General features: G+C 44.0%; 1 protein-coding gene across 17 annotated transcripts in view; it reads left to right on the forward strand.

Moving 5' to 3' along the window:
• Positions 1 to 16,615, forward strand: part of LOC101940198 (butyrophilin subfamily 1 member A1-like) — a 181,211-nt gene that overhangs the window by 7,191 nt on the left and 157,405 nt on the right. For 15 of the 17 annotated variants that reach the window (XM_065564698.1, XM_065564699.1, XM_065564697.1 and 12 more), the window contains 3 exons: positions 1,121 to 1,468; positions 3,617 to 3,898; positions 10,510 to 10,614. The exons of the other annotated variants lie outside the window; for them this stretch is intronic. In XM_065564698.1, coding sequence (XP_065420770.1) covers positions 1,121 to 1,468; positions 3,617 to 3,898; positions 10,510 to 10,614 — 735 coding nt within the window. The remainder of the gene's footprint in view (positions 1 to 1,120; positions 1,469 to 3,616; positions 3,899 to 10,509; positions 10,615 to 16,615) is intronic. 17 annotated transcript variants of the gene reach the window in all.

Genomic DNA, 16,615 nt, shown 5'->3' on the forward strand with positions numbered 1-16,615 from the left:
GCAGAGCCGCCATTTTCCCGGACATGTTCGGCTTTTTGGCAATTCCCCCCGGACGGGGGTTTGACTGCTGAAAAGCCGGACATGTCCAGGAAAAAGAGGACGTATGGTAACCCTATGTAACACTATTTAATACTTGTCCACCCAGTGTTGGTGCACAGTTAAATTTCTTGATGTTGGTACATTTCAGTTATTCTTAAAACTAAAAAGTTTCTAGAAGATTTACAGATCCTAGCATGCACATTTATCATCTTATGTGACAGAGAGAAAATGTGCATCAAAGTCCTGAAATGAGTTACTACAAATGTGGTAAAAAAAATAAGGTATTCAAAGATTTAACAAATGGAGGGTGGGGGGATGCCGAAGATGTTTCTTTCCTGGGGCACAATTTGGTGTAGGGCCAGCCCTGGTCCTGGTACATTTAACAGCACAGTGTACGATGATTAGACCTGCTCATGCTGTCACTGACCTTGTCAATGATCATATTTTGTTACCATGCTCCCCAGGATGAGCACTGAGAATGTCAGCATTTATTTATATATATACGTGTGTGTGTGTATATAACAATTACACATTTTTTCTTGAAAAATCCATATGAAAATCCGTAACACAGAGTGTTCATTGACAGAGCACTTCTCCCTGGTATTCTAGTGATGAGCATTTGGTGCTGTCATTGCCATAGTCTGGTTTCGATTCCCGGTGAGGGAAGGCTCTGCCTTTGCCATAGAGAAATTCTATGGCCTATGTTATGCAGGTCAGACCAGGTGATCACAAAGGTCCCTTCTGGCCTTTGAATCTATGAAATAGCTCCATGAAATATAAAATACATAAAACTGGACCTGTCTTATGTGTACCACTGATTAAATGAACAGGAGTACTTGTGGCACCTTAGAGACTAAAAAATTTATTAGAGCATAAGCTTTTGTGGGCTAGCATCCGAAGAAGTGGGTTGTAGCCCACGAAAGCTTATGCTCTAATAAATTTGTTAGTCTCTAAGGTGCCACAAGTACTCCTGTTCTTTTTGAGGATACAGACTAACACGGCTGCTACTCTGAAAACTGATTAAATGTACATGGATTTTCTCTCTGAGTTTATTTTCTTTGTTTCCTGGTACATTCCACAGCACAATTTAAAGTGGTTGGACCTGACCACCCTGTCACTGCCATTGTGGATGAAGAGATTGTGTTACCCTGTCACCTGTCCCCTAGGATGAGTGCTGAGAAGATGGAGGTGACATGGTTCCGGTCCCAGATCTCCCCATTTGTTCATCGCTATAGTGATGGAAAGGACCAGTATGGGCTGCAGATGCCAGAATATCAGGGGAGGACAGAGCTTTTGAAAGATGGTCTCACCAATGGGAGTGTTGCCTTGAGAATTTTCAGTATCAGACTCTCTGATGAAGGACAGTACCACTGTTTAGTTCTAGACAGTATCTTTTATGAAGAAGCACTACTGGAACTAAAGGTGGCAGGTCAGTATCTTGTGTCTGTATTTTTTTTCTGGGATGGCTCTGAGTGATTTGAAAGGCTCATCAACTCTGGGGTTTATTTTGCACTAACTGCAACACTTTTTAATAAATATGGGCTGTGTCCACATGATGCAAATCTTCTTCCAAAATAACTGCCCAGTTAATGCAAATTGGATAATCCACTTTAAAAGCCATACAAATCCCCTATGCGTGGCCAGGCTTTATGACCTGTGCCATTGGCACCTTCTTTATAGCAGTGCATGCCTCCATAGCAACAGCCCTGATGGCTGAGCTACCAACACCAGGTTGGTGAGTTACTGACTGGTAGCAATCAGCGATGGAGACATTCCAGGTGGTGATGGCCACGTGCTTCTCCACACAGAGGGGAGCTCTCATGTTGGTGTGATGCTGCTGGAGCTGCAGGGTGAGCTCTGCACAGATCTCTAGGAAAGTGCTCCTTGTCATCCGGCCATTCTGCCTCCATTACTGGTCATCCCAGGACCACATCATGAGCCTTTCCTACCAGTCAGTGCTGACTTCCTGAGCTCACAACGCAGTGCTCAGTCAAGCAAAGCTGCTCCAAGAAATATTTTTGTCTACAATTACCTGCTAAGTTGCTTCCTCCTCTCTACCGAAATCGGTGCAGTAGCTTGGTGTCAGACTCCCAAAGCCACTGGGTTATGTGATCACAAATACATGTGCAACAGCTTCTGTGTGTTAATGAGTGCCTGGACAATGGCACACAGCATGTTCCCGCCGTACTGGCTGACAGCAATTTGAAAATTGTACTGACTCACAAAAAACAGAAGAATCACATGATGTGTGAAGAGAATTCATGAGAATTTGCTACTGTTACCCCAAATTACCAGAAGCCACCAGAATTCTGTAGGTATCTCACAGTGCACCAGGACAGAAATTCCAGAATGCATAAAGCCCAGCAGCAGGGCAATGCAGAACGCTGAGTGCCTATTCCAAAATGTCTCTGCCCTGTTTATGCACTAATTCAAAGGAAAATGGGTAAAAGACAGGCATGGGGACACAATTATTTCAGAATAATTATTCTGTAACAATGAATGTTCACAAATCTAATTTAAATTAAAAAAAAAAAAAAGTAGACAAGCCCTCATTCATTTCCTCACAGGAACTCCAGTGTGTCACTTTTGAAAATTGGACTTAAGTTCCTAAGTCAGATAACTTTGACTATTTTACTCCTGATCTGTTGCTGAGGCAGAATTCTTGTACCGAACGTGAAGACAGTTGGAGAAAGGGCACTTGAATTATTGTGCCTTCTTCATCAATAGTCATCTAACTATTTTGTCACTTTAAGGGTATGGAGGAAGAGAGTCAAATAGAGAAATAACACCCGATTTCCTGTTTTCACGTAGCTAAAATCTAATGCCCAGGACTAAATTTTAGTTTCCTGAGGTAATCAGCCCTAAATGAAAATACCCTTCCAACACTAAATGATGGGACAGACCTTTATAGTGAGACAAACCTGCAGTCTTCACTTTAACTTGGAATTAATTATAAAAAATAGTCACATCCGTGCTGGCCAGGAATGTCCATTCAATATCCTATTGGCACTAGATACTCCACATCTGAAAAAGAGAACCTAGTGATCTGCTGGCCCTGGGACACTCTGGTATTCATTCTGCTGAAGGCTACATAAAACTTTGAGGAGGAAGAATTGATCCTGTGGTAGGCTAGTCTCCACTGATTTTCACCAATCATGAGGCAGTTCAAGATGCTCAAGGGGATGTCCAGAAATTTCTCCCCTTCTGCTCTGATATTGTATTTGCAGGGCCAGGTAGACTAGACTGATTATGATCAAAGAGGAGACATTTCACCTGAAGGTACATTTGAAATACAAGGTTTATTTTTCTGTGTTTTTTTTTTTTAATCTGCTAAACTAAATCATCAGTTAAAGGGGTTCATATAATTCAGAAATGCAGTTCTGTGCTCTATGTGGATCCTTGGATGGAACAACACTGAGGAGAAAGGTTTCCCTCCAGCTCCATGAAATAATTACAATTTCTTGTTCATATAGTTTCCTGAGTCCATGAGCATTGGGAATAAAGGGGAAGTTTAAATTCTTATTCTCAAGGCTCAATATATGCATAAATCAACATGGATTTATTCATTTGTCTCTAGCTTCAGGCTCTGCTCCTCATATCTTTGTTGAGGATTACCAGGATGGAGGGATCCGAGTGGTGTGCCGATCAGCTGGATGGTACCCAGAGCCCGAAGTGCTGTGGAGAGATCTCAAGGGACAGCCCTTACCTTCATCCTCTCAGACAAATTCCCGAGAAGCCAGCAGACTGTATAAAACAGAAACTTCTATCATTCTAACAGAAAATTCAAATCAGAATTTGTCCTGTTTGGTCAGGAACACCCACCTCAGCCTAGAAAAGGAATCATTATTTTATATATCAGGTCAGTAACCATAAAAAACCACACACTGAACAGCAACAGGAAAAAAAAAGATGACAACCCTGGTATTGGCCACTGTCTGAAGACAGGATATTGGGGTAGATGGACCTTTGGCCTGACCCAGTATGGCCGTTCTTATGTTCTAACCCACTGATTAGCTGTGTTAAAACTAATCAATAGCAATGAAGGCTAAAGTGTGTATTTAAAACAAAAAAATAGCAAGAAACCCAATTAGTTAATGGTGTGATTTCCTCCTCTCCCCCCTCCCCCAAATTACCTTGAATGTTAATAGGACTTGTACACATCAATAATTTAGCCTTGTCTACACTAGCCTCACTCACACTGCCCAGGTCCTGGCCACCGGTCCGGGGTCTCTGCATTTTAATTGAAGCTTCTTAAACATTTTAAAAACCTTATTTACTTTTACATACAACAATAGTTTAGTTATATATTATAGACTTATAGAAAGAGACCTTCTAAAAACGTTAAAATGTATTACTGGCACATGAAACCTTAAATCAGAGTGAATAAATGAAGACTCGGCACAGCACTTTTGAAAGGTTGCCGACCCCTGGACTAGACATTAGGCACTTTTGAAATTCCCACTGTGATGGTTCCCCCATGGCTGCCAACTGGGGTACAGCTGAGCCCTCTGTTATACCAGCCTGGGCTCCCTCTCACACTGTGCTGCTGTGACAAGCTGCAGACCACTCCCGGTCCTGCACTTCCACCAGCATCCACACAGGCAGGGACACGCCCTGCTGCAGTCACCTGAGTGCTTTACCTAAGCCGCTCATGGATCAACAATAGAGGCACCAGCCAATTTCCCAGATTCCCAACCCTGCATCCCTACTGGAGTTTAAACCCAGAATTCTACCATCTTGCACTGCACAGGGGTCTGTACGGTTCAAGCTCATTTCAATTAATCCTCAGTGTGGGGAAGATATGCAACAGCCTTTGTTAACCGAGCTAAGATTTTTCCCAAACTCTTCAATCACAAACATGCCGGTTAAGATAAAACAAGTTTATTAACTACAGAGAGATTTGTAAGTGATAGCAAACAGAACAAATCAGGTTACCTAGGAAATTAAACCCAGGAAAAAAAAATTACCCAGTTTGCCCATACCGCTATGTGGAGAGGAATATGCACAAAACCTTTAACTGAGCTGAGATTTTTCCCAAACACTTCACCCATACCACATTTAAAAAAAAATGTATAATAGATTTATTAACTACAGAAAGATAGATTTTAAGTGATAGCAAAGAGATCAAAGTAGATCACCTAGCAAATAAAAACACAATCTAAGCCTAATATACTACACAGGATTTGAATCAAGCAGTGTCAATAGTACCATCAGGTGTCCATACATAAGCTAGAAATTTTTTTAGTCTGGGATCAGCACTTTCCCTAGTTAAATCGTTGTTCCTCCAGTGTTGATTTGCAGAGGGAGTGAGGATGTTGGTGATGTCACACCCCATCTTTTATAGTCTTTCCATATGGTGAGAGCCGCTTTGTTTCAAGCTAAGTTCCCAGCCCAGTTTGTGGAAAAATACAGGTACCAAAATGGAGTTCAGTATCATGTGGTCTGGTCACATGCCCCTGCATGCTTGAAGAGTCATAGCAGCCATCATCCACAATCTGGCTGAAGCATACACAGTTGAGGATAAGCCTTTTCCATGGTCCATTGTCTTAGCTGATGGGCCATTAGCACTGTCTAGCTCTTCATTGTACCTGAAAGGCCAGTTGTGGATGTGTCCAACTTTACAACATCTTTCAGTAACACACCTATAGCACAAATTAATAACTTTACATACATACAATCCAACAAGATATTAATGTTCAATAGATCAAGACTTAAAATGGTACATTACAAGGCATACTTTATACAAAACTTATCATAATTATATGACTGTGGTGAATATGGAGTGTCACACCCACCCATACTGTATAGACTGAAGAGTAATAAGACCAATCTAGTTACTTTACTTCTCTACCAGAAATGATGAGGGAATTGACCTGTCTGAAGAATGTGTTCTGTTCCATTTGCTTTCTTTGATTTAGGAGATTTTGAATCTCTCACTCTAATCCTTTAACTGCATTTGAGTGAACAGTAAAAGGAAGGCACAGTAGGCTGGCTAACCTAGTGAGGAGGGCTTTAAACTAGGTTCACCGGGGGAAGGAGACCAAAGCCCTGAGGTAAGTGGGGAAATGGGATCCTGGGAGGAAGCACAAGCAGGAGAGCGCAAGAGGGGAGGACTCCTGTCTCATGCTGAGAAAGAGGGACGATCGATGAGTTATCTTAAGTGCCTATACACAAATGCAAGAAGCCTGGGAAACAAGCAGGGAGAACTCGAAGTCCTGGCACAGTCAGGGAACTATGATGTGATTGGAATAACAGAGACTTGGTGGGATAACTCACATGACTGGAGTACTGTCATGGATGGATATAAACTGTTCAGGAAGGACAGGCAGGGCAGAAAAGGTGGGGGAGTTGCGTTGTATGTAAGAGAGGAGTATGACTGCTCAGAGCTCCGGTATGAAACTGCAGAAAAACCTGAGAGTCTCTGGATAAAGTTGAGAAGTGTGAGCAACAAGGGTGATGTCGTGGTTGGAGTCTGCTATAGACCACCAGACCAGGGGGATGAGGTGGACGAGGCTTTCTTCTGGCAACTAGCAGAAGTTGCTAGATCGCAGGCCCTGGTTCTCATGGGAGACTTTAATCACCCTGATATCTGCTGGGAGAGCAATACAGCGGTGCACAGGCAATCCAGGAAATTTTTGGATAGTGTAGAGGACAATTTCCTGGTGCAAGTGCTGGAGGAACCAACTAGGGGCAAAGCTTTTCTTGACCTGCTACTCACAAACAGGGAAGAACTAGTAGGGGAAGCAAAAGTGGATGGGAACCTGGGAGGCAGTGACCATGAGATGGTCGAGTTCAGGATCCTGACACAAGGAAGAAAGGAGAGCAGCAGAATACGGACCCTGGACTTCAGAAAAGCAGACTTTGACTCCCTCAGGGAACAGATGGGCAGGATCCCCTGGGACAATAACATGAAGGGCAAAGGGGTCCAGGAGAGCTGGCTGTATTTTAAAGAATCCTTATTGAGGTTGCAGGAACAAACCATCCCAATGTGTAGAAAGAATAGTAAATATGGCAGGCAACCAGCTTGGCTAAACAGTGAAATCCTTACTGATCTTAAACGCAAAAAAGAAGCTTACAAGAAGTGGAAGATTGGACAAATGACCAGGGAGGAGTATAAAAATATTGCTCAGGCGTGCAGGAGTGAAATCAGGAAGGCCAAATCACACTTGGAGTTGCAGTTAGCAAGAAATGTTAAGAGTAACAAGAAGGGTTTCTTCAGGTATGTTAGCAACAAGAAGAAAATCAAGGAAAGTGTGGGCCCCTTACTGAATGAGGGAGGCAACCTAGTGACCGAGGATGTGGAAAAAGCTAATGTACTCAATGATTTTTTTGCCTCTGTCTTCACGCACAAGGTCAGCTCCCAGATTGCTGCACTGGGCAGTACAGCATGGGGAGAAGGTGACCAACCCTCTGTGGAGAAAGAAGTGGTTCGGGACTATTTAGAAAAACTGGACGTGCACAAGTCCATGGGGCCGGATGCGCTGCATCCGAGGGTGCTAAAGGAGTTGGCGGGTGAGATTGCAGAGCCATTAGCCATTATTTTTGAAAACTCATGGCGATCGGGGGAGGTCCCAGATGACTGGAAAAAGGCTAATGTAGTGCCCATCTTTAAAAAAGGGAAGAAGGAGGATCCGGGGAACTACAGGCCAGTCAGCCTCACCTCAGTCCCTGGAAAAATCATGGAGCAGGTCCTCAAGGAATCAATTATGAAACATTTAGAGGAGAGGAAAGTGATCAGGAACAGTCAGCATGGATTCACGAAGGGGAAGTCGTGCCTGACTAACCTAATTGCCTTCTATGATGAGATAACTGGCTCTGTGGATGAGGGGAAAGCAGTGGATGTGTTATTCCTTGACTTTAGCAAAGCTTTTGATACGGTCTCCCACAGTATTCTTGCCGCCAAGTTAAAGAAGTATGGGCTGGATGAATGGACTGTAAGGTGGATAGAAAGCTGGCTAGATCGTCGGGCTCAACGGGTAGTGATCAATGGCTCCATGTCTAGTTGGCAGCCGGTTTCAAGCGGAGTGCCCCAAGGGTCGGTCCTGGGGCCGGTTTTGTTTAATATCTTTATTAATGATCTGGAGGATGGTGTGGACTGCACTCTCAGCAAGTTTGCAGATGACACTAAACTAGGAGGCGTGGTAGATACACTAGAGGGTAGGGATTGGATACAGAGGGACCTAGACAAATTAGAGGATTGGGCCGAAAAAAACCTGATGAGGTTCAACAAGGACAAGTGCAGAGTCCTGCACTTAGGACGGAAGAATCCCATGTACTGCTACAGACTAGGGACTGAATGGCTAGGTAGCATTTCTGCAGAAAAGGACCTAGGGGTCACAGTGGACGAGAAGCTGGATATGAGTCAACAGTGTGCTCTTGTTGCCAAGAAGGCTAACGGCATTTTGGGCTGTATAAGTAGGGGCATTGCCAGCAGATCGAGGAACGTGATCGTTCCCCTTTATTCGACATTGGTGAGGCCTCATCTGGAATACTGTGTCCAGTTTTGGGCCCCACACTACAAGAAGGATGTGGAAAAATTGGAAAGAGTCCAGCGGAGGGCAACAAAAATGATTAGGGGTCTGGAGCACATGACTTATGAGGAGAGGCTGAGGGAACTGGGATTGTTTAGTCTCCAGAAGAGAAGAATGAGGGGTGATTTGATAGCAGCCTTCAACTACCTGAAGGGGGGTTCCAAAGAGGATGGAGCTCGGCTGTTCTCAGTGGTGGCAGATGACAGAACAAGGAGCAATGGCCTCAAGTTGCAGTGGGGGAGGTCCAGGTTGGATATCAGGAAAAACTATTTCACTAGGAGGGTGGTGAAACACTGGAATGCGTTACCTAGGGAGGTGGTGGAGTCTCCTTCCTTGGAGGTTTTTAAGGCCCGGCTTGACAAAGCCCTGGCTGGGATGATTTAGCTAGAAATTGGTCCTGCTTTGAGCAGGGGGTTGGACTAGATGACCTCTTGAGGTCCCTTCCAACTCTGATATTCTATGATTCTAGACAAAATTCTCCCCACGCTTACATAGATGTATGATTATTAGATAATCCATTGACCATTTTGGGGTGAGGGAACAGCACTTAACTCTGTTGCGAGGCTCACCCCCCATGGAAATCCTTGGCCCACTGAAGTCAATGGCAAAACATTTATTGAGTTCAGCGGGACCAAGACATCACCACTATCATCTAATCATTGCTTAAATCCTTGACTGCAAATAGTGATGATCACAGCTCACCACTTGCCTAGCCATTCTCAGGTTGCATCATTGCAGAGATGACTTTTGAGGAGAGACCGAAAGCAGGACAAGATATTGGCTTTATAGATTTTGACTGCCATTTTCCCCATTCTTAAGGGGTGGTTTTTGTGAAAGCACAAAATACCTTGTTGAAGAAGTAGAAAATTGGAAGTTGGCATCACTGGTGAAGTAAACAGGGAATCAATCTGGAGGTGATATACTGGAGTGGGGCTAACCTGGAGAGCTTTGTAAGTGAGGACAAGAAATTTGTGTCTGATGCACTGGAAGAGGGGAGCCAATGCAGGGATTTAAAGAGGCCGGTAATATAGTCAGATGACATCTTAGCAGAGGTATTTTGCATCAATTTGATTTGGAAGGGAACACTGAGTCCTGGGAGGAGGAGATCACAGCAGTGAAGATGTGGGATGATCTAGGTTCAGACCAGAGTTTGGGAAGTGTGGGCAGAGAGAAAAGGTCAGACCTGGGAGACGTTGTATAGGAAGACAAGTGAGATTTAGACCTTAGTTTTAAACAGGAGGATCATAGTAGTTTCCTGCACAATAAGTTTGGATGAATTGTGATGATGATTCATTGAAAGATTTGGGGGGTGATAGTGGATTGACAAGCAATTTTTCAGACAACCTGGCAATTTCTGTGTTCTTTAACATTGATAGCCTTGCTCTCCCCTGGCATAACACCACTCTGATCAATGACTTTAACCCTGCAGCACTCTGACTCATGGTCGCTACTATTGCTAACAGCAGTATTACGTTAGATGCCTCATGTGAGATTGTAGCGCTGCTGTGCTGAGCACTGCAAAAAAACCAGAGTGAGAGTCGGTTCCTGCTACAAAGAAAAAATGTCTAAATAATCAAGACACAAAAAAGGCTGGAGAGGAAATGGAGCCACAGAGAGAGGAAAGGACTTGTCCAAGGTCACACAGCAGGGCACCAGCAAATCTTGGACCAGAACTCCGGTCTCACAAATCCCATCCCACTGCCCAGGGGACTGGAGAATGTTGCCTCTCATTGCAAATCAAACCAGGTTCACTTATACACTGATATACAAATTTGATGGCTGTCTTGGTTGGAGTCATTTTTAACATCAGTTTCCTGTGTTTTATGCAGTGCCTTTATTTTAGACAAGTCCCACTGGGGGTGTTATATGAAATGGAATCATTTGATTTTTGTCCGTGCTTACAGAGTAATACGAGTCCCTCTGGGATTTTGTTTTTCAGCTCCCTTTTTCCCAAAGGTGAATCCCTGGATGGTGGCTCTGCGTGTGATCCTGGTGGTTTTGCTTGGTTCCTTTGCCCTTAATGCTTATCTCTTCAAGATCAAAGGTAACTTTAGGAGCAGGAAATACAGTGTAATTCACAAGAGATTTTCTTCAAAGAAATGAGCACAGTGAAAGATTTGACACTGGGCCAGACATGATGGGAAGCATCTGATTGCACCACCACCAGCAGCACAGGGAAGGAAATGTTACTAAGGTTCCCCTTTGGTCTGGGGGGAGGGGTAGCAATCTGCACCAGCTCCTGGCTCAAGGCACAGAGAACATCTTCCCCAGTATTTGACTGCAGCATTGTATGGTGGAGTGAAAGCTCAGTCCATTGTCTGCTGCTCTTTGTCCACTCACCACCCACCTTTGCAGTGGTGCGTGTTGTGCCAGCAGAGCCTCCCCCAATCCAATGCACACGGCAAGGATCCAGGGAGCCCATGCATGGGACTAAAAAGTTTCATTTCCCCCTTACTCCCTTGTGTCGGGGTGTTGTGCAAGATACAATCTTGTCCTAATGCAACAGACCATGACATTTCCATGTATGGTGGGGGATGGAATTGCAAGGAGGAGAAAATTGGGCAATGGGGCTGAACCAGAGAGACCCAGATCAAAGCTATGTTTTCTGCATCCTGCTCAGTCTTCTGTCTCCCAGTTCTCTGGGGTCACTTATGTTTGTCTCTGGTCTCACTTCACCCATAACAATGAAAAGCCTGATAGATATACTTAAAGTCAGTTTTTGCTAATAAAGTGCAGTTCACCCTCATACTACATTGGTGCTCCCTGTGCAATAGCCAGTCGGGTAAGTAAATAAATGTGTTCTTGAATGAGGAAAAGAAATCACAGCAATTTGGTAAGTCTCTGGGTGTGATCTTCCTCTTTCCATAAGTCAATTTTTTGTACACTGTTGTGTCCCCATAGCACTGTGGTGGTGGTGGTGGTGTTTTCCTGTTCTATTAGATTTAGTATTAAATTGAATATTTTAAAAAATATTCAAAGCCTAAATATGAGGAAATTGCACATCAGAGGGTGACAAGAAAATGTTACGAGCAACAACAAAAAAGGGGGCTTTGTACAGAAATGACCTCTTAGGTCAGATGATCTGCTGGTATAAAGCAAAATCATGCTATTGAAATCAATGGAGCTTAATTAATTTCCACAAGTCCCGACCCACAAAGGGACTTGGGTGTTCCAACACTGAACATCACAACACCAAACTTTTAGATGCCTGGAAAAATCAGTGGAACACCACTGTGATCCACATAGCCCCTCTGCAATGACGTGGAGAGAGATGCACGTTAGAATGGGATCCATAAAAGCCCCCTAAGACAGCCAATGGCAGAAGGGTGCATCCTAAGCCCCTCCCTTCTCACAGAGTTTGGTGCCTAAATCCAGGCTGCAGGGAGGTGCCTAGCTCTGCTTGCTGGCCACATCCATGAACCCCTCTCCTGGAGTCAGGCTGCTTAGGCCCCAAAGCCATTTCTTGTGACAATGCAGAACACAGTCGAAAAAGGCTGAGCTCTCTGTATAGCCTAATGCCCTGGAGCCAAATGAATTATACTGAGCACCTGCCGAGAGACAGTCCAAGAGCGCTGAAAGGAAGCTCTCACTCAGAGGTTGTGTGGCTCACCATAAACTGTTTTGGCTCTAACAGCTGAGTACTCAGCCAGGGCCTGTGAGTTTAAATCCGATCATGGGTAGACATTGGAAGGTGCCTTACTATAATAGGGGGTTTTATTTGGGGGAACATGTAATCTGAGTACAGCAGCTACTCAGAGGTTGCTCTGATATTTTTGGAAAGAAAATAAATTCCACGTGTAAATGCTCGTTGGGGAGGAGTGGGAATTAGGGAGCAGAGGAGCAAGGGAAAGAGGTTTGGCGCTGCAGTGAGGGAAGAAGGGGCTATGGAAAGGGGATTAAACTCACTGACTAAAACCGTTCTTAATGCACTTGCCTTATGGTATCTTGTACCCTTCCGGAGTGACAAGTTGGGAATACAGAGTTGAGGTATTTGCCCTCATGACCTTTACTCTGCCCCCTCTGGTGCTGGCAATAGCCACTGGAAATCATCTGCATGCGCTCTAGCTGCATTCACTGATAGGTGCAGCTGTACTGAAGGGTGGAGGGGATCCATGGGAGCAGCTTGGCAGAGCTGTGGTTGTGATCTGAGGTGAACTGCATGGACTGTGCCCCTTGGGAGAAGAGGGAGAGGGATGAGCCACTGTCCTTGACCCCTTTGTGTGTATTTGTGTACCCCAAATAATAATAAATACTAATAATTAATAAAACAAAACTGTAAAAGGACAAAAAATGCCACCATGGTTAGACAACAGAATAAATGAAGTGATTAGAGGCAAAAACACATCATTTAAAAATTGAAAGTCAAATCTTACTGAGGAAAATAGAAAGAAACAGAAACTCTGGCAAGTCCAGTGTAAAAGGATAATTAGGCAGGCCAAGAAAGAATTTGAAGAGCAACTAGCCAAAGATGCAAAAAACATTTCTAAGTACATCAGAAGAAAGAAGCCTGCCAAATAGTCAGTGCGACCACTGAACAACTGAGGTGATAAAGGAGCACTCCAAGAAGACAAGACCATTGCAGAGAATCTAAATGAGTTCTTTGCATCCGTCTTCACTGCAGAGGATGTGAGGGAGATTCTGACACCTGAGCCATTCTTGTTAGGTCTGAATAAATGTCTCAGATTGAGGTGTCAATAGAGAAGATTTGGGGGAAAAATGATAAAATAAACAGTAATAAGTCCCCAGGACTTCCTCAGATGATATTACCCAAAAGTTCTGAAGAAACTCAGGTATGAAATTGCAAAACTACTAACTGTGGTATATAACTTATCACTTAAATGAATCTCTGTACCAGATAGCTAATGTAATGTTGATTTTTAAAAAAAGGTTCCAAAGCAATCCTGGCAGTCATAGGCTGGTACACCTAACTTCAGGATCAGACAGTTTGGTTGAAGTTATAGTAAAGAACAGAATTATCAGACACATAGATGAACATGATATGTTGGGGAAGAGTGGACATGGCTTTTGTAAAGGGAAATCATTCCTCACCAATCTACTAGACTTCATTGAGGGTGTCGAGGAACATGTGGACAAGGGTGATCCAGTGGATATAATGTACTTGGACTTTCAGAAAGCTGTTAACAAGGTCCCTCACCAAAGACTCTTAAGCATAGGAAGCAGTCATGGGATAAGAGGGAAGGTCCTTTCATGGATCAGTAACTGGTTCAATGAAAGGAAACAAACGGTAGGAAAAAATGGTTAGTTTTCACAGGAGAGAGGTAAATAATGGGGGCCCCAGGGATCTGTACTGGGACCAGTGCTGTTCAATGTATTCATCAAGGATCTGGAAAAAAGGGTAAACAGTGAGGTGGCAAAGTTTACAGATAATACAAAATTACTCAAGATAATTAAGTCCAAAGCTCTGCAAGGATTTCCAAAGGAATCTCATAAAATACAACCTAGGGAAATACATCCTAGATGGCTCTCCTATAAGGTGGGTGCATAACTGGTTGGATAACAGCTCCCAGAGAGTAGTTATCAATGGTTCACAGTCATTCTGGAAAGGAATACTGAGTGGGGAAGATTGAAAAAATTGTGTTTTTTTAGTCTGGAAAAGAGAAGACAGAGGGGACATCAACAGTTTTCAAGTACATAAAAGGTTGTTACAAGGTGGTGGTGGGGGGGGGGAATGGTCATCTTAACCTCTGAGGATAGGACAAGAAGCAATGGGCTTAAATTGCAGCAAGAGAGGTTTAGGTTGGACATTAGGAAAAACTTCCTAACATCAGGGTGGTTAAGCACTGGAATAAATTGCCCAGGGAGGTTGTGGAATCTCCATCACTGGGGATCTTTAAGAGCAGGTTAGACAAACACCTGTCAGGGGTGGTCTATAATACTTGGTCCTGCCATGAGTGCAGGGGACTGGACTAGAGGACCTCTTGAGGTCCCTTCCAGTCCTATGATTCTATGAAAATTGGGTGCCTGGGGAACAAAATGGCAGATGCAATTCAATGTGTATAAATGCAAATTAATGTGCATTTGAAAACATAATCCCAATTATACATAAAAAATGATGGGATCTAAACTAGCTGTTACCACTCAAGGAAGAGATCTTGCAGTCATTGTGGATAGTTCTCTGAAAACATCCACTCAATGTGCAATGGTGGGGGGAAAAGCTAACACAATGTTGGGTATCATTAGGAAAGGGATAGATAATAAGACAGAAACTATCACAATGCTGCTATGTAAATTCACGGTACTTTCTGCATAGTGCAGGCAGTTCTGGTTGCCCCATCTCAAAAATAGACATATTAGAATTGGAAAGGGTACAGGGAAGGTCAAATAAAAATGATCAGGGGTATGGAACAGCTTCCATATGAGGAGAGACTAAAAAGATTGGGACGGTTCAGCTTGGAAAAGTGATGAGTAAGGTGGGATATGATAGAGGTCTATAAAATAATAACTGTTGTGGAGAAAGGGAATATGGAAGTCGTCTTTACCCCTTCACATAACACAAGAACTAGAGGTCACCCAGTGAAATTAATAGGCAGCAGGTTTAAAACAAATGTAAGGAAGTACTTCTTCACCCAAGGTCCAGTCAACCTGAGGAGTTTGTTGCCAGAAGATGTTGTTAAGTCCAAAGGAGAACTGGGTTGAAAAAAGAATTAGATAAATTAATGGAGGACAGGTCCCTCAATAGCTATTAGCCAAGATACACAGGGATGCAACCCCATGCTCCAGATGTCCCTAAACCTCTGACTGCTAGAAGCTGGGACTGGATGACAGGGGATAGCTCACTTAATAAATTGCCCTGTTCTGTTCATTTCTTCTGAAGCTTCTGGCACCATCCACTGTCAGAAGACAGAATACTGGGCTAGATGGACTTTTGGTGTGACCCAGTATGGCTGTTCTTATGTTCCTATATGTGTGATCAGAGAAAAGAGGTGCATATCTGCTTGGTGATTAGAGCTCTGATCACAAGAGCTCCATGGCTGTCTGTGATAAATCCAGCACTGCTCCTGTCTGTGCTCAATGCTGTATTTTTGGGTCAGATTGATCCTTTCTCCAGTCAGAGGAGGGACCATTCAATGAACTCTGGGGTCCTCTTTGAGGGCAGGGGAAAGAACAGCATCACTGATTCCTCCAGAGTCCATGTAGGAAACACATTATCAGTCCCTGTGGGCAAAGAGAACTCCCCTCTTGTACCCCAACTCCACCAGAGAACAAGGGAAGTCCAAGACCAAGAGCTGTCAAGGAGAGTGAAGCAAGGCAAGGCAAGGCAAGGCCAAGAATGTCGGGGAAGGGATAGCTCAGTGGTTTGAGCATTGGCCTGCTAAACCCAGGATTGTGAGTTCAATCTTTGAGGGGGCCACTAAGGGATCTGGGGCAAAAATCAGTACTTGGTCCACTAGTGAAGGCAGGGGGCTGGACTCGATGACCTTTCAGGGTCCCTTCCAGTTCTAGGAGATAGGATATCTCCATTTAAAAAAAAAATAGGAAAAAGAGACAGATCAATGATGAAGGGACAAAGAGAGATATCCCTGACAGGACACAGATAGAGACTGGTGACAGAAAACCATATTGGATGTGATGGTAAAGGAGTTCAAGGTGGGGGTTACATCAGTGGGAGGGGCAGAGCGGAGGAGGAAGGGAACACCCAGAGGGCTGTGTATGGCTTCGCCAATGCTGGGTGCAACCAGCCTGGGAAGGGAACAAAGTCTAAGGCTTTGCTTCATCAACTTTATTATTTTATTTTGTTAGAGGTCTTTCTCCCACCCATCTCTCCCCCTCTCCTTGCCTCATGGCTGGGTACAGTTACAGCTTCCTACCACTTTTCCTATCCATTGCTCTCTCTGTTGTGTTTATTCCCCTTTTAATTTACTTTACTATATTTTTTCTCTCTTACCTGAGTTTTGCTCCCCTCCCCCAGTGTCTCCCCATCCTGACCCCACCATTCCCCAAAGGGCTTTGTGCGGCTCAGGTTTGGGGCGGGAGGGGGTCTCTGTGGGAGTACCACGTTTACAATGGTGTTGGGCCCACACTCA

This window comes from Chrysemys picta, chromosome 12 (assembly GCF_011386835.1).
Source record: "Chrysemys picta bellii isolate R12L10 chromosome 12, ASM1138683v2, whole genome shotgun sequence".
Lineage (NCBI taxonomy): Eukaryota > Metazoa > Chordata > Testudines > Emydidae > Chrysemys > Chrysemys picta.